Source organism: Typopeltis vanoorti, chromosome 12 (assembly GCF_054136105.1).
Source record: "Typopeltis vanoorti isolate ZY-2024b chromosome 12, IOZ_Tvanoo_1.0, whole genome shotgun sequence".
Classification (NCBI taxonomy): domain Eukaryota; kingdom Metazoa; phylum Arthropoda; class Arachnida; order Uropygi; family Thelyphonidae; genus Typopeltis; species Typopeltis vanoorti.
In genome coordinates this window covers 28,905,758-28,932,160 of record NC_143560.1, presented here as the reverse complement: position 1 = coordinate 28,932,160, position 26,403 = coordinate 28,905,758, and the positions used below count along the sequence as shown (strand labels likewise).

At 36.9% G+C, this 26,403-nt stretch overlaps 1 protein-coding gene across 1 annotated transcript in view; it reads right to left on the bottom strand.

Moving 5' to 3' along the window:
- Positions 1 to 26,114, bottom strand: part of LOC150100651 (glucose-6-phosphate 1-dehydrogenase-like) — a 221,548-nt gene extending 195,434 nt beyond the window's left edge. Inside the window, exons 1-2 of the mRNA XM_090401922.1 lie at positions 25,720 to 26,114; positions 13,379 to 13,416 (exon numbers count right to left, since the gene is read on the bottom strand). Of these exons, the coding sequence (XP_090258048.1) occupies positions 13,379 to 13,416; positions 25,720 to 25,845 (164 nt within the window). The 5' untranslated portion in view covers positions 25,846 to 26,114. The remainder of the gene's footprint in view (positions 1 to 13,378; positions 13,417 to 25,719) is intronic.
- Positions 26,115 to 26,403: the final 289 nt, after the last annotated feature.

Below are 26,403 nucleotides of genomic sequence, written 5' to 3'. Positions count from 1 at the left end.
TTGTATTGGGTGGTGGTAGGATTTTATGTGTATATACTGGCCAATATGTGTTGGTTTCCAGTAAACAGCAAAGGAAAGACTGCCAGAAGGAAGATGTGTGATAAGTGCATCTAGAAATGGAAGTTTGTTTTGCTTTTCAATCTCAATTGTGAATTGTATGTATTTGTGTTGTTTGTATGCTTTAACTATATGACGGACAAAATGTCAGGAAATTAAAGTAATTATTCTTAACACCATTGTAGCTATAATTTTACTGAAATGAAAGGTTATAGCTGTACACAAGTTAAGGCAATGACAAACATCCATGCCTGCAGCAGCTTGGAACCTGTGACCTGTTGTTGGAGAGAGGATATGCTAACCATTCAGCCAACTAGGCCAGCTGCACTGGAGGAATGTTGTAATGTTTGGTGCTGGTAATGTCAACATCTGTGCCAATAGATTGCATAATCTGTTTTACAAGCACACTAAAGAGAAAAAATACTAGTCCATGTTTGATGTTTTGGAAAAAAATAGTTTTAGGGCATAATTAAGAGACAACTATGTTTTCTTTGAAGCAACAGAGCAGGTTTGTTTGCTTCAACATAAAGACTCTGAATGGGTGATGTGCAAAAAAAACACAAGTAGCTGTTGTATACCCTGATGAGGAATAGGATCCAACCATTGGAGCATGCTCTCCCTTGCCGAACTTAAACTTCAGATCCATAATCAAGCTTGAATTAAAAAGTGCATGATAAATGATGAGCAAGTGAGAGAAAGAAAGGTTTATTTCTTTCAACATAAACACTCTAAATGGGTAATGTACCAAATACACCAGTAGCACCTTGATAATGGATAGGATCCTACCATCACAGAGTACTCTCTGCAGAAGTATAGCATTGAGACCCATAATCAAGCTTTGAGAAAACAAGTACATGAAAGTGCAAGTAACATTGATCTGCACCCACACACACAAACACTGTCCTCTTGTAGAGGACAGAGTGTAAAGAATGTGTAGTGCCCTTTTGTGTGTAAGGAGCATAAGCTATCAAAGATGAGTCCCAAGAGCTTGGCCTCTGGTGGTACTAGAATAATACTCTGTCCCATTCTTAAATCAGGATCTGGATGAAGAATATGTTTTTAGCAGAAGTGTACACAGACTTTTCCGCTGGAAAACCTGAACTCGCTACTAAGAACCCAGGAAGAGACAGGATTAACTGCTTGTTGAAGGTGTCTTTCAATTACCCTTCATATTGTGAATTGTGAAGTTTTCAACATAAAGGGCATTGCCTACTATAGGAGGAAGCTGTTCAGTGATTTAACTTAGATAGCAAAAAGTATCACACCTAAGACAGAGCCTTGAGGAATATCCTCTTGATGATATGGTTGGTACAACATGTTTCCCATTCGGACTTGGAAGATTCAGCTGGAAGAAAGCATTTTTTGTGTCAAAGAGGCCTGAAACCAGATGTTATTTTTCAGGAAAGTGTCTCTTATATATATATACTTCTAAACGGATCAAATGGTCCAATGCTGAACAGTGTCTACAAAAGTCACGCTGTGTGTTGAAAAAAAGTTCACTGCTTTCTAAGTACCAGAGAAGCCTGGTATTTACCATTTTCTCCAATATCTTACAAAGGCAGTTGATCAGAGCAATAGGTCAATAATTGTTTGCTGTTGAATCCTTTCCTGGTTTTTGGATGACAATGATAAGTAACTCATGCCAAGAATCCAGAAACTCTTCCTCTATAAGTAATCTATTGTATAGTAAAAGAAAGAAATCCAGAGAAGGTGATAGAAAATGTTTTATCATCTCATAATGAATATCATCAGGGCCTACTGAATTGGAACGAGAGAGAGTAACAGTGCTCTTTTTAGTTCCTCCTTAACATATTGCTGAGTGTATGGCTCTAGTCTATTTGTAAAAATGTTTAGCTGCTGTTGTTAATGTTGTTCTTTCAATATCAAAAATTCAGAACGATATGAAACTGTCACTGAGATTTTAGCAAAATTTTCTTCCAAAAGCAACAATACATTCATTAAGATTCAAGGTAGACAAATGTGTTCTATATCTACCTTTCATTTTCTGGATTTTAGGCCATACAATTTTTGAACTTTTGTTTAATTATCAGATGAAGTAAATTGGATTCAAGATTGCTAATGACTCTGATGTCTAACATCATATGCTTTGGCCTGAGCACATATGAAAGCAATGAGATATGATGTGGTTAGATATCTACAAAATATACAGCTATGCTCTGTTCTGATCTCTTTTGGCTGCTTGGCACCAGGGGCACGCCAGTAGTGTCCGGCACCTGTGTGCAAAACTTTAGTTGAAGCCCCTATACCCAGTAGCATGCCAGTAGTGTCTAGCGCCTGTGTGCAAAACTTAGTTGCCGCCCCTATCCCCCTCCAATAAAAAAATCACGTAAAAAAACGTTTTTTTTTAAGTATTTCCTCCTCTTTGGTGCCTGTGTGCATCACATACATTGCACATATGATCGCCGCACCCCTGCTTGGCACTCAGGATTCCACCCAGGCTTTGGATAGAGTGGAAATCAAGACAATGATTTTGGAATTGTGGTTGTGAACTGTTGCTGCTTGGATAATACAATTTATTGCATACTCCACTGCTTCATTAATATCAAGGTGTTTGACTGACTGCTTCAGCATAAAATTTTGCAAGATGGGGAAAAAGTATTTCGAAAAGCCTGGTCAATTTTCCACATGGCCATTATTGTAGAATAACATGGTTACTGTGAGGATGTAGTGAAAATCACAAGAAAATGACTGCTTCCATATATGTTCTCTTTGACATCCCATACAAGCAGTGTAAAAATGGCAGGGGAGCAGACTGTAAGATCTATTGTAGAATATAAGCAGAGAGGCATATGGAAGAGAGTATTGAGTCTGTTATTCAGAAGGGAGAGAGATCATTATTGTCAAGCATTCACTCAAATGATACAAAACTGTCCACTTGTGTTGGTACTACCCCACAGACTGTTGTGCCCATTAAAATCACTCATAACAAGTATGGCTCAGGAAGTTTAAAGATTATTATTATGGGTGACTCCAAGGAGTCCTTAGACTCATCGAGAAAGGCCCTAAACATCATGTCCATCACAACTATTCGACATTCACACAGTATCTACCATACTTTGGCTTGAACTCATTCACTGTCATTGCACCCACAACAGACTGGCAGCTTATTCTACTCATTCACCACTCTAAAAGTAAAAAACCCAGCTCTAACACCCTTACTAACCACACTCTTGCCCAGCTTCCATGGATGTCCCCTTGTCCTCCCACCACCAGTCCTGTTCTCAAAAATATCCTCTGAATTAATCCTATAGAAATCCTTCAGCAATTTGAATGTCTCAATCATATCTCCCCTTTTCTGCCTATCAATCAATTTCTGCAACCCACAAATCTTCAATCTGTTTTCATAAGTTTCATTCCATAGACCTGCTATCATCTTGGTCACTCGCCTCTGGATCCTCTCAACCTCCCCATCAAGAAGAAACCTAGGTGACCAGATCTGGGCACAGTAGTCGAGATGGGGTCTTATCAAGGCTCGATACAGAGGAACAATAACTTGCTTATCTCTACTCGTCAAAGTGATTTGATAAGCTGATTTAGCCACTTTTGCAATGTGTCCCCTAAACTTCAACTCCCTATCCACCAACACTCCAAAGATAAAAGTTATCAAGATCGATTTCATTTAACACATAACCTAGTGGTAAATAAATGGAACATAATGTAAGAAGAAATCCCAAGGAATATGCACATCACTGCAGCTTCCAGAGTAGCATTAAGCTGGACCTGTTGGAAGAGAGTATGATTGTTCATTAGGCTAGCTGCTCCACCATGAGCAAGACCATCTCCAGTTCTGTACTTACAAATAACAGTGAAATTCCTTAAGTGGGATCCTCACTGGGTTTTAAATATGTTTCCTATGGACAAAAACAGAATGGTTGTTCTTCTGCAGCAGAATCTTGATATAATCAATATTTTGGCAAAACCCATAGCAGATCAACTTTTTAATTGCAATGATATCACTGCTTGTTTTGAGAGAATGTTCCAGGGAGTCAACAATAGCTTTGATGAATCTTTTTAACATGAGTGTTACACTGGGTCAAGTTCCAAAGGAGTGGAAAGATGACAGAATTGTTCTACTTCATAACGGAGGTGATAAGCTTTAAATTTATAATTTGGCTTATAATTTAATGCCTAAGGCTTTAAATTGATGGACAGTATGGGTTTACTAAAGGAGAGATTCATGTTTGACCAACCTACCTACTTGTTATAACAAGGTGACAAATGCACTGGACTGCAGAGAAGCATACAGAGTGGTATACAGATAACCCTCGTATAACGCGGATGTTAGGTTCCACAAAGCCATGCTATATAAATTGCGTTATCTGAGACTTACTTAGATTACATAGAAAAAGTAGGATTATGTTCCAAAATCGTTTTTTTTTTTTTTAAGTATATAAACAACAATGACATTATTGTTATTATTATTCAGGCCTCCATGGAGTCAAAAGACTCATTGTGGGAGGTCCTTCCTAAGAACATAAAGTCTGTCAAGACTCATCGAGGGGAGGTCCCCCCCCTAAGAAACACAAAATCTATCATACCACTCCTTAAACTCATTGACCGTTCTTGCCCTCACCACTCTATCAGGCAATGCATTCCACGGCTCAACCACCCTCCATGCAAAGAAAAAATTCCTCACCCTCTTGCTCACAGTTTCCTTTCGTAACTTCCAGGGATGGCCTCTTGTCATCACTCCTTCCCGCTGTTCAACCAAGTGAAAGAAATCCCCGGTGTCAACCCTGTAACCACCTCTCAACAGTTTAAAAGTCTCAATCATATCACCTCTCCTTCTTCTATCTGCCAAACTCTGCAGTCCACATTCCCTCAGCCGATTCTCATAACTATCCTTGTACAGTCCTGAGACCATCTTTGTTATCCGTCTTTGTATCTTTTCCACAGTTAATTTATCCCCTTCAAATCCTGGGGACCAAATCTGAGAACAATAATCCAAGTGTGGTCTGATCAGAGACTTATACAACGGAATGATAACCCTCTTATCTCTGCAGATCAGTGTCCTTCTCATAATTGCAGCAATCCTCTGTGTTACCTTCACCACCTTTGCAATATGTCCCCTAAACTTCAGGTTTCTATCAATCATCAACCCCAGATCTCTTCTCTCCCCAACTTCCTCCAGTATAACACCTCCCATAGAGTATGCAGCATCCCATCGATGTTTCCCAAACCTCAAGACCTTACATTTTGCTGCATTAAACTGACATCCCTCATTCATTTGCCCATCTATCTAGCTTATTCAAATCCTCTTGCAGGGCTATCACATCTGCACTATTACTAATAATCCTTCCCAGCTTCGCATCATCTGCAAACAACTGAATACCACCCTTCCAATCCACTGGCAATGTCATTGATATAAAGGTTAAGCATTATAGGTCCTAGTACTAAGCCCTGTGGGACCCCACTTGTAACCTTCTGTCTCCTTGAAACTGCTCCACCATACACAACTCTCTGATACCTATCAGACAGCCAATCCTGATAAAGGTTAAACAATATAGGTCCTAGTACTGAGCCCTGTGGGACCCCACTTGTAACCTTCTGTCTCTTTGAAACTGCTTCACCATACACAACTCTCTGATACCTATCAGACAGCCAATCCTGAATCCAGTTGACCAATCTGACATCCAGACCCATGTGTTGCAACTTAAATATCAGTTTATCAATGGCATACTGTCAAATGCCTTTGCTAAGTCTAAGAAAATTGCAGTATATGCCTTTCCCTCATATAATGTTCTTGTAACTTTATTATAAAAGGCTAGCATATTGCTAAAACAAGAGCGTCCTTTCACAAATCCATGTTGACTCTCACAGAAAACATTATCCTCATCTGCCCCGTGCTGTATACGGTCAATCACTACTTTCTCCAAGATCTTAACAACTACTGATGACACACAGACTGGTCTATAATTAGACACTTCCAGTCTGTTACCACCCTTATGCAATGGCACTATCTTACCTTCCTTCCATTCCCTGGGCACCTTTGCCGAAGCCAGACTTTCATTGAAAAGCCAAGTTAAAGGCACTATCAGTTCCTTAGCACATTCTCTCAAAACTCGTGGTGAAATACCATCCAGTCCAAAAGCTTTATTGACATTCAGAGTTCTCAGTATCTGAAACACACTCTCCTCCTGTACCTCTAAACCTTAAACCTGCCCTATCCCTCTAGCATTAAAACTGACTCCTCCAGGATGAAATACTCCAATAAAGTGGTCATTGAACAATTCCACTATGTCCTTTGCATCAGTCACTCTATTCCCATTTTTATCGCACAATATCATTCTTCCACAGAATGATATTGTGGGATAAAAAATACATAGCTAAAAAATTCCCTAGGATTTTCTTTGGATCTTAGGGCCAATCTCCTCTCATATTCCAGTTTTGCTTTCCTTACCACACTAGTCACTCTTCTGGCCTGTACCTTATATTCTTCACGCATCCTCTCTTCACCTTTCTCCTTATATCTCTTCCATAGACTCTTTTTCACATGCAATTGCTATTTAATATTGTTTGTCATCCACTTTACTCCAAATTGTGTCCTCTTCTTCACTCGTGGTATACAACTTACCATTGCTGCTAACAAATATTCTTTCACAATTTCTCACACACTAACAATATCTCGGCCTTCCAATTCCTCCCTCCATGAAACTTCCCGAAATTGACGTCTAAGACTATTATAATCACCTGCATTATAATTCCACATAAGTTCCCGTCTCTTTGATACTCCTGCATGTCTATTCATTTTCCAAGTCAAAACCATATGGTCACTCTCTCCAACTGGTGGGAGAAATGTCATCTCAGTTATTATCAACTCTTCTGATGCTATAACCAAATCTAAAACTCTTGAACCTCTTGTTCCCTCTGTTACATGTTGCCTAAGACATTTGTCCCTCAAGAATTCTAGAAATTCCATTCCACTATTGCTACATGCATCTTCCTCTCTCCAATTTATACTACTGCAGTTAAAATCTCCCATAACAATCATATTTCTTGCACTTGCCAAACTGAACTGTCTAAACATCTCCTGGTCCCCATCCTCCGTGCTCCTGGGTCTGTAGCAACACCCCACTAAATATCCTGTCTTGCCCACCTCTACCTCACACCATATGCTCTCAAAATCATTTGTCTCACTTCCTTCCAAAGCCTCCACTCTTAGAGGACATAGGTCATCACTTATCATAAGCAGTACCCCACCACCACGCTTTCCCCTCCTATCCTGACAAAAAATGCTATACCCAGCGACTTCTATTCCTCTTATTATATCCCCTTCTGTCAACCACGTCTCAGTGATCCCAATAATTTTTGGCCAGGCTCATGCTATCTGCGCCACCAATTCCTCTCCCTTATTCCGGATACTCCTGGCATTAGTATAAAGCATATAAATGCCATTGTTTCTATACCCAGCATTATCCCTTCTAGACTCCACTGGGCTCAGTGTTACCTGACATCGTCTCCCTTCTCCCAAGCATCCATTCCCACAAGAGGCCACCCCTGCTATCATCCTCCCTGGGACACACTGACTCTTTCAGAACAGCAATCTCTCCAGATGCCTATGTCCTTCCTCATTCAAATGTAAACGGTCTCTCGCATGCAATTCCTCTCTTTCTTCAAACGCACTCCAAGCATCCACATATACCATTCCTCTCTTGTCACACATTCTTGCTATTATGCCATTCAATATCACCGCTCTTCTGCTCAGCTCATCATTATCATACCTAGGCAACACACACACTATTTTTCCTCTCTCTGTCTTCTTCCGTACAGTCTCAAGCAAAAACCTCATATCTCTCGCTGCCTGACTTTCATTACCACTCAAGTCATTTGTTCCTACCATCACAATCATCTCATTCACCTCTCTTAATTGCCATAGCCAACCTTTCTATTGTTCCTCCTGGCAAACACTCCTCACACATCCTATCTTGAACACCACGGATCATTGAGTCGCCATATATTATACATTTTACCTTTCCCTCTCTCCTACTGTTTCCATTCTCTCCTCTACTGCTATTCTCTCTTCTAGCATTCCCATACATCTCTCTCCTACTGTTTCCATTGTCTCCTCTTCTAGCACTCCCATACATCTCTCTCATTCCCTCTCTCCTACTGTTTCCATTTTCTCCACTTCTAGCACTTCCATATCCCTCTCTCATTCTGTCTCTCCTACTGTTTCCATCCTCTCGTCTTCTAGCATTCCCATACCTCTCTCTCATTCTATCTCTCCTACCGTTTCCATTCTCTCTTCTTCCAGCACTTCCATATCTCTCTCTCATTCCGTCTCTCCTACTGTTTCCATCCTCTCATCTGCTAGCATTCCCATACCTCTCTCTCATTCCCTCTCTTCTACTGTTTCCATTCTCTCCTCTTCTAGCACCCCCAAATCTCTCACTCATACTCCCTAAATTCTCTCTCTCTCCTGCTCTGATTTTCCTTGCATTTATCTCTTCCATTCTCCTAATCTTATCTTTCATACTTCTGCTCTCATTCACAAGACATTCCACCTCCTCTTTCAACTCATCTATCTCCCTCTGCAGGTCAGTAACTCTTAATCTAAATTCACTCTCCCAAACAAAACCATCTCCTAAACTTTCACAGTCACTCACACCTTCCACACTATCAACTATTATTTTCTCATTCATATATATCTTTTTTTCATTCTCTCCTATCACACTACTTGTCTTCCTACATTCATTCCCCATTCCTGGAGCAACAAAGTCGGATATCGATATTTCTAATGCACTTATTTCCTCCAACTGCCTGCATTTTGCGCATATAGGCTCTCCGCTCTCTTTCACAAGCCACATATCCAATTCCCGAGATGCATACATACCGCAAGTACTGCATGCCACTGAGTCCCTTATGATATTGCTAATAATTAAGTTCTTAAATGGCAGAGTACTTGGCAATACACCACTTGCGACTGCTGCTGAATCCGTCATCATTACTTACTGCCAAGTAGCGTAATCGTTAATTATTCAATTAATAAATTCCGTTAAATAAATAGAAAAAAAGTACAAACAATTACAAGCAAAACAAAACATTTAAGTACACTAAATAAAATGAAATATAACTAAATACAGTAATGAAAACTTAGCTTCATTTTGTCTTCCATCGTTATGCATTCGATTCCGAAGGCAACCAAAATATATTATATCGCGACATATCCAACAAAAATATATTTTATTTAATTCAGGTAATTCATGTAAGTTAAGAAAACATATAAAAACATATATGAAACAAATACATAGTATAAAATTATAAAAATTACAAAATGTACGTAAACTTTATTGCGCATAATACATAAATGTTTTAGGCAAAATAAAATAAAATGCATATTTTAATCGTCATCACTGTCTTCAAAAATAACATTTCGTAGATGTTCTTTATTTCCGAGTGGCCGGACATTGTCATCACTTGAAATCTCTTAGACAACATTTGTATAATTCTCATTGCATACTTTGTCTGGCTCAGTTATCAAAAAGTCTGTAATAAGATCTTGCTTACTACTATGCTGCAATTTTTTATTAAGTTCATAATATGGAGCTAAACAAATATCCAATTGTCTTGTGAATTTTCCAAAGTGCTCCACTGAGGGATTATTATTCATAAAATAACTTCCTAACTTTCTTGCCAAGTCCAATCCTGCTAATTTCTTTAAACTGAATTCTTTAACGGATTCATCACAATCAGAATCTTCGGCAGAACTTTCCCCGCCATTTAGTTCGATCACCTATTAACTGTACCAATTCCTCCTAATTTAAATCTATTTCCCCATCAATTAATTCACTAATTTCGTTTTCAACTATATCGCAAAAGCCCTCTAAGTGGCCATTATTATAAAAATAAAATTTTTACATAAAAAAAGCATCAGATATTATATGTAACTCACTAGAAAATAAAGTGCTCAGCTTGCGATTAACACATAGCTTGAGAAAGATACATGCATGCTAAAGGGTATTTCACCTAAAAATTCACAACTTATAACTACATGCGCGATAGAGCTGAAGCAAATTTAACAAAGATAAAATTTGATTTTTAAGTCACGCAGTGAAAAATATATATGAAGATAAAGGGTAACTATAATTTGTAGATCGTGACACGGTCTACAAATTATAGTTACCCTTTATAACAGTTACATTATAGTTACCCTTTATATACAAATTATAACACTGTCACTGTGTTATATTGAAACCGCGTTGTATGAGTACCGTGTTATACTAGGGTTACCTGTATTTATATTTTGAAAAGATATTTGATACGTTTCTTCATGACAAGTTGGTAATTTAAGCTGGAATGGATGGGGTTGGATAACAGATTAGTGTGCTGGATTTGAGAGTAGCTATCTAGTATCAGCAAGTTACATACAGGGAAACAATGTCCCAGAAAAGGAAAGTCACCAGTGATGTGACCCAATGATCTATTTTGTGGTTGTTTCTATTTAACTTGTATATTCAGTGGTGCACCCAGGGAAGGGGTGGCCCTGGGTGCACCACTACAAGGTGGCCCTGGCCCCTCTCAAAAGAAAAAGGAAAAAACACTAGAAAATTTTCCAAAAATCTTTTGCTAATTAAAATTATTATTTTTATTTATATTGTTTATTTTATTTTATTTATATTATTTAACATATTAAAAGAAAGACAAATACCAAATAATATCCTAAAAGCTATCAGAAGTATATATGAAAATAATCAAATACAAATGAGATTAAATCACGAGATATCACATACGAGAGAGATAAACCAAGGGATCCGACAGGGATGTCCCCTCTCAGCAACACTTTTTAATATCTACTTAAATGAAATAATAATAAAATGGAATAAAAATTTACATCAAGGAATTAAACTTTCTCCTACAGTAAACTTAAACACTCTCCTCTTTGCCGATGACCAAATAATAATTACAAATTCTGAAGATAAACTACAGAAAGCTATTTTAGATCTAAATGAGATATCCAAAGATTATAGTATGATAATATCAACAGAAAAATCAAAAACTATGGCCTTTAAAGGACAAGATCCAGCAAGAACTAAAATAGTAATAGATAACAAGATCTTAGAACAGGTGAATTCATTTAACTACCTAGGATGTACGATCACATATTAAATTGAAAAAGATATAAACGTAAAAATTGCAAAATATTTAAAAATAACAGGTGTAATTAACTCTATATTTAAACCAAACCTAGTTCAAAAACAAACCAGACTAAAAGTATACAATACATTAGCCCAACCAGTCTTAATGTATGGAAGCGAAATCTGGACAATAAAACAAAAAGACAAACAAAGACTAACAATTTATGAGAAAAACTGCAAAGCATACCCTATTTGATCACAAAAGAAATGAAGAAATTATGAAAGAATTAAACCAAGAACCAGTAATAGAAAAAATTAAAAAATATAAACATAAATGGATGGAACACGTTCAAAGAATGAAAACAGAAAGATTACCAAAACAAGCCTTAAAATACAAGCCATTAGGAAAAAGAAAACCAGGACGCCCTCTTAAACGATTCAACGATGACCTCTAAGGCCGTAATAGGCCATGCTAGGCCTAAATCCTTGATATGCATGATGATGATGCATATTATATTTATATTGTGATCACATCTTCTATTTCTATATTACTTATGAATTAGCAGTCGCATAAGGTGGGAATACCCTATAGCTCTCGAGAATCACGACCACTGTTGAACGTGAGGCGGGCCAAAGGAGATCGTGGGTGTCATGTACTGGCAATCACTGCAGATGCTCAGTCATAGGTCATATGCAATGCATAGTGTGTATTCTCAAATCGTATACTTAACTCGTCCCCCCCCCTCCCTAAGATTAAATTCTGAGTGTGCCAGTGTATATTAATGATGCTGAGATAGATTTGAATAGTGATATGGATCTTCACAGATGATGCAGAATTGGGAAGATGTATGAGGAACAGAGGAGATGCTGTTTCTTTACAAGAACTCAAACAGACTGGATGAACGGGTATGTGAGTGAGGTTAACAGTTGTTGCAAAGTGTAATTTACAATAATAAATTTAGTTTAATCCTTTATCCAAGTGTAAGCAAACAAAGTTTGCACCTGAAAATAGCTTCAGGAATGAGGTAAGGTACAACACTTTGGCAACTCACAACAAAGGTGGACCAAGCTCTCATCACTCCTGGTCTCAGTATCTCCCATAATGCACAGCACATCTCCTTGCAGACATGTATAATGTTATGCATTAAGGTAAGGGCCGCTACCCAGACCAGTTTCGACCTTTATTGAGGTCTCGTCAGTGGGAGCCAGACCCAGAGGTGGAATTGTAATTTACCTATACAAGTTGCCAACAGGTATACCACCCTATTATTAAATTACTCTGGATTAAGAAAAAGATGTTGGAAGTTTATTTTGCACTTGGTTAGACTATAGAAGTGTAATTTACAATTTGGGAAGCAAAGATGAGATGTAGAGTATTCAACTGGTGGGATATCTTAGAGGAAGTGGAGGAGATGATGGTGGATAAGGACCTAAAATTTAGGAAAGACTGCTAAAATTGAGAAGACAGCATAATGGATTATGATGTCCTCAACACCACTGCAATCCAATGGTATGGAGGACAACAAGGTCTTGATCAACCTACATATACTCGGAGATTACTGTGCAGAGATTTGGTCACCTGGATTTCAAAAGGATGAAGATATACTGAAAAGTATGAACAACTTTAGTTAACTGTCTTTGGAATCTGAAAAGATTCCAAAGACAGTTAACTAAAGTTGTTCATGGTCTCTGGGATGATGGATATGAAAACAGCTTGAGGAAATACAATTTGCAGGTTCAGAGAATAGAAGAGGGGGGGAGGAGGATGATTGAGACATATAAGTTTTGGTAAGAGGTTGTTAATAGATTGATGTGAAAGACATTTTTCATTGAATGGGGGGAGAGACAGGGTCCTGGAAGCTTTATATAGAGGGTGGAGCATGGGAGGAATAGGTTTTTGCATGGAGAGTGGTAGATGATTAGAACACATTGCCTGAGAACATGGTGAATATGTTTAAGATGGCTTGATGAGGTATACAGGCGACAGTGAGAGGTGCCACTGTCCCAATGTAGATGGTTGTGGAAACTTCTTCACTGAGTCATTTAATTCTATGGAGGTGTGATTAATTTTGCAACCATTGAAATCTAAATCATATTGATCCATTGAACAAATACTCATAATTTGAATGAAAATAAAAAAAAATTAAACAAAATTAAATATGGCTGGTGCTTAATTTCTTTTAATCTTTATCAATTAGGTTATTACCATACAATTAAGTTATTACCATGTTGTTGGATAAATTTTCTTCTTTGCCAGATCACCCTATAATTTAAAAGAAAAAAAAAATAGAAATAAAAATCCATAAAGACATTCTGTTCTTTCAGTCCTCATGAGTAGATTAGAAGTATGCCACTAAAATGTTGATAGGTACAAAATACAGCACATTAAAAAAAGCAAAACATATAAATTAACTGCAAAATTAAAATCTCCAAACGAAATCAGTATAAAAAAACACTTAATAAAATAAAGCATTACAAGTCTGATTTGTCATGAAGATCATTGCCAGGCCTTTTAAACATATTCTAAAAATTAATTAAAAATGCTATGCTACTTGCATGTGGAAGATGTGTAGAACACACACACACACACACACACACACACACACACAGCCAGTTATAAAGGATAGTATTCATTAACTCTTCATTCACTCATCAAAAAATCATTAAAACCCTTCAACTCACCTGGGGAGTTGAAATTTTTTGAAAATGAAATTAGAATGATAGATGTAAATGGAAGGATGAAAAATAATTGAATGAAAGATAGCAGAGACAAAGAGGTAATGAATGACTAAGATGGATGATGTACATAGAAGCCATTATTCAAGATAATGGTAAATGAGAAGGTGCATAAGGTCTGTTTTATTTTTATTATTATTCTTTTCTTGTCCCCCTTGGAGCCAACACTAATGAACACAAAGTCTATCATTCACAGTCTGCACATTCATCACTCTCTCAGATAATGCGTTCCATGCTCCTATCACTCTCCATGCAAAAAACTTACTTCTTGCCATTTTACTCACCACCTCGTTTTCCAACCTCCAGGGATGGCCTATTGTCCTTATACCATATGAAAAATCTCCTCAGTGTTAATATGATAATAACCCTTCAACAAATGTCTCAATCATATCCTTCTTTGCCTTCTATCCACCAAACTCAGCAGTCTGCATGCCCTCAGTCTATCCTTATAATCAACGTTATACAGTTATGACATTATTTTTGTAATCCGTCTCTGCACCCTCTCCAAGGTTACTTCATCACCTTCAAATTCCAGTGACCAGATCTGACCACAGAAATCCAGATGTGGTCTGATCAAAGCTGTATACAATGGGATCAGCACACTTTTATTTCTCATGGTCAATATTCTTCTCAACATTGCTACAATTCTCTGAGATATTTTCACAACCTATGCAACATGTCCCCAGAACTTTAAATATCTATCCACAATCATCTCTAGCTTCCTCCATTTCTTCCAGTATAACTCCACCAAATGAGTATGTAGCATCCCTTCTGTGGATCCCAAATTTTAAACCTTACATTTAGTTGCATTAAACTGACATCCCCCATGCATTTGCACACCCTTTCCAGCGTATTCAAATCCTTTTGAAGAGCTAAAACTTCAGCACTATTACTAATAATCCTCGAAAGCTTGACATCATCTGCAAACAACTAAACCTCTCCCTGTAGTCCGGTAACAATATCACTGATGTAAAGATTGAACAGCAATGGTCCCAGGACTGAACCCTGTGGAACTCCACTTGTAACCTTCTTACTCCCTGCTTCCCAATATATAACTCTGATATCTATTAGAGAGCCATTCACCAACCAAATCCAATAACCAGATATCCAAACTCATATGATGCAACTTGAGAATCAACTTGTCATGTGGCACCCTGTCAAATACCTTGGAAAAATCCAAAAAAAAATGACAGTGAATATCTTACCTTCATCCACTGCTCTTGTTACTCTATTGTAAAAGGTAACCAGATTACTAAAGCAAGAGAACCCTTTAACAAATCCATGCTAGCCTGCATACATAATACTACTCTCATCTGCCCAATTCTATATATGAGTTCTTACCAATTTCTCCTATAGTTTGATACCTCCATTCTACCACTACCCTTATGCAATGGTACTATCTTACCCTCCTTCTATCTATAGGAACCTGACCCCCATTACAAGGCTTTCATTAAACAGCCAAGTTAACAGCACAGTCAGTTCATTTCCTTAAAACATGTGGTGAAATTCTATCTAGCCCATCCTTTTCGTTCATTTCTAACACTTCACCACTCATTATCCTTTTAGGAATAAAGCCTGTAGTACCAGGATGAAACACTCTAATAAAGTGATAATTAAATAGCTAAACTCTGTCATCTGCTTTGATCACCCAATTTCCATCTCCATCTTGCAAGATAATCTGCCCATTATCATTTTTCCTCCTGCTTGCCATATACTGAAAAAACTCCTTGGGATTCTTCTTGGATTGCAGTGCCAGTCTCCTCACATATTCTAATTTTCCTCTCCTTACTATACTAATCACTTTCCTAGACCAGGCCTTATATTCCTCATGCAACTGCTCTCCATCTCTCTCTTTATATGCCTTCCATAATCTCTTTTTCTTCTGCAATTCTACTTTTATTCCTTTTGTCATCCACTTGGCTCCAAATTGCTTTATCTTCTTCACTCAAGGTATACAATCTATCATCGCTGCTGTCAACAATTTTTTTCTTAAATATCTCCCATGCACTAACGACACCTCTTCCTTTAAATTCATTCATCCATTGCACTGCTACAAGCTGGTTTCTAAATCTACAGGATGGAAAAGGAACTGGTTGATTAATGTTTTGACTATAAGAAATAAATGAGCAACAGAGTTACTGGTTCTGCAAGTTAAAGACAAACCCAAAATAATTTTATCATTATGATGCAAATAAAAGAAAGAATGAATTTGAAAGAATAACTCAACTGAATGCAGATGGTATGCAGGTGACTGATGCAGAAGTGATTGTTCAACTAATGAGCAGCTATTTTTTTTAAAGCAATCAGCCTGGTATATGCAACATTGAGCTCACCACTATCTTTTCACCATACGATGAAACTCATGTGGATGAGGAGGAAGTTACTAGAGCTGTTGCGCAAACTGAATAAAAATTCTGCAATGGGAACTGATGGGATATGAGTATGGATGCTAAATAAGTGTTCAGCTTAACTAGCTATTCCTTTGACCAGGCTATATAATTTGGGTCTCAGAACAAGGAAGATTCCACAGGAGTGAAAAGAATGTATGGTAATCCCATCTCAAGGGTAATGCAAAGACTGATGTATCCAACTATCGACCATTCAGTATCTCGGGTGTGGTGGTGAAGATTTTGGAAAAGTTGGTCAGGGCTTGCATTCAGAAATGGGTCGACAGAGAATCTCCACTTTGCAACGAATAGCATGGGTTTACTAAGGGAAGGTTGTGTTTTATCAACTTGATCACATTCTATAATAATGTTACCACTCAGACAAGGGGAATGGATATACTATGATGCTTTTGGATTTTGCTAAGGCTTTTGACAGAATATAACATGGAAGACTGTTGCATAAATTGGAGAATATGGGATTGAATTATAAACTATTGGCATGGATAAGAGGATGGTTGACTGACAGATATCAAAAAGTGGTATATGTGGGGTGCAAATCCAAGATACAAGGTAACCAGTGGTGTACCTCAAGGATCAGTCCTTGGTCCATTGTTATTCAATCTGCACATTAATGACTGGAAGGATTTGACATGTGACATAAGCAACTTGCTGATGATGCAAAGATAGGTAGGGTAATCTGTAGTGCTGCTGATATGCTGTACTTGCAGAATGATTTGAATAAGCTGGAATTGTGGACATATGAAACTGGATGTGATTTCAATGTTAATAAATGTGAAGTAATGCACTTTGGTGTGATTAGATTTCTAATGTTGTATTATAGTGATGGAATTATGCTTGAAGAAACTGATGGAGCCTAGGGATCTTGGAGTTTTAGTAGACAGGAAGTTGAAGTTCCTTACCATGCTGATCATTCTTCACAAGGTCTGTTTTACAGGATGGAAAAGGAACAGGGTGACTGACGCTTTGACTACGAGGAGTAAACGAACAAGAGAATTAGTGGTGGTTGGGGGGGGGGGTGAAACAAACAATATGATTGGATCAGAGGCATTCAAAGGTTGATCAGAGATTGCATCAAAAGTTTCTCATCGTATTCCATTGCCAAAATTTTCTGATTTTGCAAGTTCTCCTTAATACAAGTGACGTATGGATGTTTATTTTCTCCTTTGGCTTTTCACCATTTGTTGTTCATAGTGGATACTGATCAGGAAAAGTCAAGATAATAAAGGAAAAATTATCTAAATCAAATAAAACATTTACACACTGATTAAAAATATTAAAAAAAAGCACAAGTTTAAGAACAGCCCATAAACTCAACCAGGACTAATGAAAATCAGTAAACCAAACAAGATACTCTGTAAAAATCAACTCAGAGGAACAATATTCCAAACAAGTTATGAAGAAATTCAACTATTTAGAATGAATAATTATGGAAACCTACCTAGAAATGGTTAAACATAATTTGATATTATTGAAGACTACTGAAGATCTGGTGAAGTATCAATTCTTCATGAACTGAAATCAATAATTTCGCTTGGTTGAACAGCAGGAAGGAGTGATGACAAGAGGCCATCCCTGGAAGTTACGAAAGGAAACTGTGAGCAAGAGGGTGAGGAGTGGTTTCTTTGCATAGAGGGAGGTTGAACCATGGAATGCATTGCCTGATGGAGTGGTGAGAGCGAGAACGGTCAAGGAGTGGTGTGATAGACTTTGTGTTTCTTAGGGGGGACCTTCCCCCCCCCCCTTGATGAGTCTTGATAAACTGTGTTTCTTAGGAAGGACCTCCCACGATGAGTCTTTTGACTCTATGAAGGCCTGAATAATAATAATAATAATAATAAAGACCTTACCATAATTCCAATGACAATTATAAATCTTTGGGACCTAAATATGCTAGAGACAAGAAAATACTCATTACATTTGAAATAAAATACCTACATAAACAAAATATACTGGATATGCTATAAGACTAATTTAAGAGTGAGGGAAAAAAAAAGAATGCAAATATGGCAATAATGGATGGAAACAATGAATTACACAAATAACTAGTGAGAAGCATAAATAGACTATCTCACACATGGCCTTAAGCAGAAAGAAAAATGGACAATACTTAGGAAACTGGGAGCAAAGTGGATCCCCAATATTGTAAATACAGAATCCTGCCAAAGCAGGTCTGCATTTATAGACAGCTGTTTAGTACTGAAAAGAGAAAGGTTTGGTTGGATTGGAATTACAGGCAAAACAAAGAAAACTAATTTAATTTCCTTCTTTTTCGGGATGAAAAATCCTGTCACTTTCACTTGGGACTGATTAACTTACCTTCACTTGAAAAGCTGAAAGCTGTCCTCCTCTCTCCCTCTGTTATAGCAAAAAACGGAGAGGGGGAGAGAGAGAGAGAGAGAAAAGCAGTTTTAAGAGTATTCTCTTGCTAGTTTGATTGTTTTGCAGAATGAATGGAGGTGGCAGAGTTTCAAGCATGAAAACCCTGCCACCTCATTAATTAATAAATTAAAACACTTTTTTTTTTTTTAAGTAAAACTTTAATTTCAACATTCTAAAATGTTACTTTTCTTGCTTTTCTGTTAGCAAAATCTTCGATGACATTGGCGAAGTCTATTTCATAGTAATGTAGGTAATTTGTAATCAACTTTATTTAGAAAAACTCCTCTCACAACTAGCAACACTTACAGCAATTGTGAGGAAAATTTGAAGTATTATTACAGTATTTGGAAATGAGTTCTCGAGACTGTTCACATTATGAAGGAAAGTGGTATTAAATATGATATCAAAATTAGCAATGTTAATCTTAGCTCTTTACTTTATGCAGATCATGTTATACTTCTGAATAAATCCAGCACAAGTCTGCAAGATTCCCCGACTAAATTGAATAACTGTTGTAATAAATTTGGTATGAGAATCAGCATTAAAAAGACAAAGACAATGAAAATAGGCAGAAACATTGAAAACATCAACTGTATTGTGAATGATGAATCTATAGATCAAGTAAAACATTTCAGCTATTTAAGCACAATTTTTAGATGATGATGGAAAGATGGAAATTAAATATGCAAATAGACAACAGAATTAGTAAAGCTCGTATGGTAGGAAGTCAAGTGAAAAAATTTATATGGAATAAAAAAGAAATTAGTCAAAATGCTAAATTAGCTGGTCCATGCAGTTAGCCGAGTGGTTACATGCTTCAAAATCATATGCCTGGGAAAGGAGTATCCTGGGTTCGATTCCTGTCGCTAACATGAGGAGCTTAAGGATCTTTCTCAGACATAGACAAGTTAGCTGGTCTTGGGTGTGGACTGCAGAGTTTTTCTCCCCAGTTTATCTGGGGTTTTTTCCTCCTGCAAGCAGGCAAACCGGCCGTGTGAACACATGCATCTACAGACATAGGACACGCTGGGAGGCATAGGGCTAGCCACCCTAACAAGCCAATAGGCCTAATACAAAAAAAGGAAGAAGAAGAGCTAAATTAGCTGTATCCAAGACTGTTCAAACCAGTTTTAACTTATGGATCTGAGAGCTGGGTTAGAAATAAAACAGCTGATCAAAGACTGGAAACCTTTGATATGAGAATTCTGAGAAAGATTAGTGGAATGAGCAGATGACATCAATGGCAGTATCACATTAAAAATGAGGATATTCGGAAAAAAACTTTTCATTGTTAAATTCAGGAATGTATTAGTAGAGTTAATCTCGGGTGGTATGGTCACTTAAATAGAGTAGGAGAGGAAATTTTAGCAAAACAAATGCTCTTTGAGGATATTAGAAAATATCCCAGAGGAACACCAAGATGTAGATGGATTGATACAGTAAAAAGTGCCTTAAAATACAGAAATATAATATCTGATAATGTTGGAGTCTTGACAGATAAAAGAATCATTTGGAGGAAAATTGTGATCAGAAGTTAGAAATGGTATAACTTTTTTTTTTTTTTCATGTAGTACTATCATAATTATCCTGTACACACTCTGAGAATACATATCAAGAATTTGATGATTTTTTTTAAAATTTGTTTTGGTCTCAACCTGCAAGTTGTGTTCCAAAAAAACGAGAGCCAGGATTCAGATTCAGAACTGGATTGACAACAGCAACATTCTTTTTTGCTGAACAGGTTTGCTTGAAGGAATCCTTGATCTTTTACATGACACCTCCAAGGAGTCCAAAGACTCATCAAGGGAGCGCACCTATTCTACAGCTCTCTGTCTCTACCACTCAATCCAACAACAGCAAACTGCAACTACCATCATCATCATCTACACCAAGGCCAACCACACACCACCACAGCTAGTATTTTCACAGACAATCACAAATATCCATGCTAATGGCAGGATTTGAACTCTCAGCCTTTTGGTTTTAGGACAGATATGCTAACCACTCAGCCAACCAGGCCGGCTTTTTGGAACAGCTATTCTCATAAAGTTTTTCCCAACAACTACAACCTCCAATTCTTCAAGAAAAATGTCAACAGATTTCTTATTTCTCAATACTCACCTTCATTCCATAGAAGACACTGATAATAGGTTCTTCTACAACTTGTGTATGGGATAAATATAAAACAACAACAACAAAAAAAAAAAAAAAAAAAAAAGAGAAGATAGTGATGAATAACAGACTGGTTACATGGATTAGAGTTTAGTTCTCTGAACAATACCTGCAATTTATGTTCCAAGAAAGTGAGAATCAGAATTCAGAATTGGATTGACAGCAGTGGCATTCTTTTTATTGGATAGCATGGATTTGCTAAGGAAAATCATGTTTTAGCAATCCTCTTACTTATTATAACAAGGTCATAAACACATTGGATAAGCTGATAATTAAATTGGAAGAGATGGTATTGGATAGTAGATTAGTATGCCGGATTGGAAACTGGCTGTCTGGTAGGTATCAGCAAGTGTTGTGTATGGGGTGTTTATATCCCAGAAGAGGAAAGACACTAGTGGTGTGCCCTGAGGATCTGTTTTTGGGACCACTGCTGTTTAATTTGTATATATGTGATACTGCGAAGGGCTTGAATGGTGGTATACAGTTGTGTGCAGATGATGTAAAGTTAAGAACTATGAAGAGTAGAATGGATGTTGTAGCCTTGTAAGTGGACTTGAATATGCTGGGTGAATGGGCAAATGAGTTGAGCAATCAGTTTGATGTAGCAAAATGTAAAGTTTTAAATTTTGGGAAGCACAGATGGGATGCAGAGCACATGATTGGTGATGATATCTTAGAGGAAGTGGAGAAGATGAGGTATCTGGGGGGTGGGTGTTGGTGGGTGCTGTCCTCACAATTTTACTTAAATTGTGAGGACAGCACAGCACATTATGTCCATGATGTGGCAAACAATGACATGCAGGAGTAGGGATGTTATGATTCCATTATATAAGGCTTTGATCAGACTTACTGTGTGCAGACTTGGTCACCTGGTATTCAAAGAATGAAAAGATGTTAGAAAAGGTTAAAGGGGCAATTGACTAAGATAGTTTCTGGTATCTGGAATACTGAATATGAAGAGAGATTAAGGGAATGCAATTTTCAGAGTCTAACAAATAGATTTCCTTGAAGAAGCAAATTTAACTTCAGCAAAATATAAGAAGTAATAATTAAATATTTTTAGTTATTATCTGGTCTACGATGATGGTGACACGTCTTATTTAGTCAAACAATGCATATGACAGCCTAGTTGGTCGAGTTGTTAGCATATCCACACTCCAACCAAAATGCTGTAGGTTCAAATCTCATCTGTGGCATTGAAGTTTGTAATTGTCTTTCACTTTCATACGTTCATTTATACAAATATATATATATATATATATATATATATATATATATATATATATATATATACTCTCACCCAATATGGGATCACTATGGAAGAAGTGGACTTAACCCTACTACAATGAGGAAAGGCCTTCACCCAGCAGTGGGGAAGATACAAGCCGAATATCATCATCAATGGATATATAATAAAAGAAATTATAAACGAAATAATTGGAGATGGGCCTTCTATTATTCTTATTGCTGAATGAACAAGCAATTCCAATAATAAAGTTTGGAACTATCCAGCCACATGTTCATAAAAATAATACTATACTGAGCAGCAGTGGCGCACCCAGAGGGGAGGCCAAGGGGCCCGGGCACACCCCAAAGAAAAGGAAAAAACACTAGAAAAATTTCCAAAAATCTTTTCCTAATTAAAATTCATTTTTTTTATTATGTTGTGTGCTACTTATGAATTAGCGATCACTGCAGATGCTCAGTTATAGGTCGTATGCGATGTGTAGTGTGTATTCGCAAAACGTCTACTCAACTCGCTCCCCCCCCCCCCCAAAGGTTAAATCCTGAGCGCTCGGCCTCCTCCAAGATTAAATCCTGAGTGCGCCACTGCTGAGCAGGGTTTTTCCCTCCTGGAAACTTGGGTTTTTCATCCTGCATACAGGCAAATCGGCCATTCAGAACACACATACACACACACAATTTACAGACAAAAAAATACTAGTGGTGGTGGGTGGTAGATGCCATTGATATAGATGATTGGTAGTAGAGGTTTGGTGTAGTGATGGAGAGTTGTACAGTAGGTATCCTCCTGCGATGAGTCTTCGGACTCCTTGGAGGTGTCACGAATAATAATAATACTGATAATTTCAGTCATCAAGAATAGAGAGTAGCAGCAACTTGACTTTGTTGTTGCTGTTTTTAATATGGGATAAGAAAAAGAAAAATGCACTTAATAATCTTGATGTTGTATGTTAAATAAATGCTACAAAACTGAAACAAGACTGTACATATAATAATAGAGCTGAATATAAACTCATACAACAATAGGCAAAAATAAACGAGATTCACAAAATCGGATAAATTCTGCAAAAATAATACAGACATTCTGAGTTAAAATGTGTTGAAAGAGTTACTTTATATATACTGTAAATAATGTACTTTATATACATATAAATATATTATTTTATTTATTGACATATATATATATTTATTTATTGACTACATATATTTATTTATTTATTTATTGACTACATATATTTATTTATTGACTACATATATTTATTTATTTATTGACTACATATATTTATTTATTTATTTATTGACTACATATATTTATTTATATGCATATTTATTTATTGATATATACATATTTATTTATTGATATATACATATTTATTTATTTATTCTTATTGCTGAATGAACAAGCAATTCCAATAATAAAGTTTGCAACTATCCAGCCACATGTTCATAAATCCAATATATGTTAACCCAAAATATATTTGGGTTAACATATTATTATTATTACTATTATTACGGGCAACTCCAGGGAGTCATTAGACTCATCGAGGGAGGCCCCAAATCATATTCATCACAACTATTTGACATTCATACAGTACCTATCATACCTCGCCTTAAACTCATTCACTGTCACAGCATCCACCACAGACTCAGGGAGCGCATTCCACTCATTCACTACTCTACAAGTAAAGAACCCAGCTCTAACACCTTTACTAACCACACTTTTGCCCAGTTTCCATGGATGTCCCCTAGTCCTCCCACAACCAGCCCTGTTCTCAAAAATATCTTCTGAATTAATTTTATAGAAACCCTTTAGTAATTTGAATGTCTCAATCATATCTCCTCTCCTCCGCCTATCAACCAATTTTTGCAACCCACAAATCCTCAACCTGTTCTCATACGGTTCATTCCACAGACCTGCTATCATCTTGGTCACTCGCCTCTGGATCCTCTCCACCTCCTCCCCATCAAGAAGAAACCTAGGTGACCAAATCTGAGCACAGTAGTCTAGATGGGGTCTTATCAAGGCTCGATACAGAGGAACAATAACCTGCTTGTCTCTGCTTGTCAACGTATTCTTCAGCAACCAAGTGATTTGATGAGCTGATTTGGCCACTTTTGCAATGTGTCCCCTAAATTTCAATTCCTTATCTACCAACACTCCTAAATCTCATGCCTCATCAATTTCCTGGAGCACGGTTCCACCAATGCAGTAAACTGCCTCCAATCTTTTCACCCCAAAATGCATAACCTTACATTTTGCCACATTAAACTGACATCCATTCTCCTTAGCCCAGACATCTATCCAAATCATCCTGCAAAAATTTGACGTCATCTGTATTCACTATTGCCCTACCCAACTTCGCATCATCCGCAAACAAATGAACTGTTCCTCTCAGATCCTTTCCTATATCATTTATGAACAAATTAAACAGCAGTGGTCCAAGAACAGATCCTTGTGGCACACCACTAGTCACAGGCCGTCTTGTGGACTCTACTCCTGAGTAAACCACTCTCTGATATCTCTCTGTCAACCACCCTCCTATCCATCTCACCAACCCTATGTCCATCCCCATATGCCCCAATTTACTGATTAGAATTCCATGTGGTATCCTGTCAAAGGCCTTGGCAAGGTCCAGTAGAATCACCGTAAACCCATTACCCTTATCCAGTTCAGCCGTCACTGTGTTATAATACATATACATGCATTAAATACACACTCCAACATTATGTAATAAATACATAAGTAAATAACATAATTCAGCATCGTACAATACATAAATAACTATTCAAAGAAAGGACAATAAATATTTCATTGGCAAATGTTTGTATATGAAATTTAAAAGTTTTGAAAATGATGGGGAGTTCCTGACTATTGCGTTTCTTAAAAGATGACCAAACTGTCAGACAGACACGGCAGAATCCGTGTATCGTAGTATAAAATCCCATTAAATGAGTCCTTCAGTGGGATACTGTTACTGATCATTCTATAGTAGTAAAGAGATAGAGAGAGAGTTTTGCTTCATAAATATTTGGTGAGCGATTGTCGGGAAGTGAAATCTCAACCAAAAGGACCAACTAAAAGGTGAATATATGGGATTTGATTTTTTCTTTCTTTTTTAAGAGCAATGCTGAGGTCGTATTCACTGTTCAAAAATTCAAATTTTTAAGTTTCAAAAGAAAACATCGTTTTGTTACTTGGTTATAAAACAATAACGGATATATTTATTATTCTTTCTTTTAATAACTTTAATGAAGACTAAAGTTGTTTTAGGCACTTTTCTTCTATAAACAATTAATTTAAGCAATTTAAATACATTATACAACATATAAATATAAATAAATAGCAAATGAACATTTCAGTGAAAATGTGACATATGAAACTTAAGTTTGGGGTGTCACTTAATAATAATATTATTATTATTATATTTAATAAATTTTAATGATAATAGTTAAATTTTAATTTAACTTCAATTTAATTTTTCTTGACTTATTTTTATATTTATTGTTACCATTTTTGTAACTAATATTTTTGTAATGCCTAAAACATATATTTAAAATATGAGACAAACTTTTAAATTCATTCCTTTGACGATTTAAAAAAAAAAAGTTTTCAATTAAATACTTACCGAAGCACCCAAAATCACAAATGTATAACATGAACCACGTGATTTAAAATCACTTCTTAACTGATTGATAGATTCCTTAATCAAGGCAATGCCTTGCGATGTCACAGTATTATCCTCTCCGGGCATTTCGAAATGACTACCTGTTACTTCCGCACATTCAAGCTCACCAGTGGGCACATGAAAGGTGCGCTTGGACGAAATGCCCTGAACACACCCCAGATTGCTGATTAGTAAAGAACTCAAATTACGAAATTTTAAACTATGACTTATAACTGTTTACGTTACCTTGTTTTGTAACGATTTACGTATACGATATTGGCTTATTTGCTACAACTCTAACCACGGGTTAAGTGAGCGTAATGATAAGTAGAATGCCGATTTTGGAACAGCCTTTCCTGAGCTGTGGTGCAACTGCAATGAAATTTTGTTGTTGTTAATAAACTTGTTAGGTACATGTGCCAAAGAAGGTCACTTTTAAATTCCGCCAGGATAAAGTACAGGTAATCTATAAAGAGGACAATAGTTGCTCGCTCTACAATTTGCACTACTGACTCTCATAGCAACGCGAATTACATTGATGTGTGGATGCTAAAACCTCAATCATGTTATTTATTTATTATTACTACATGACACACCCCAGAACTATCTGTCAATTATAAATTATGTATCTGTTAAAATTTTCTA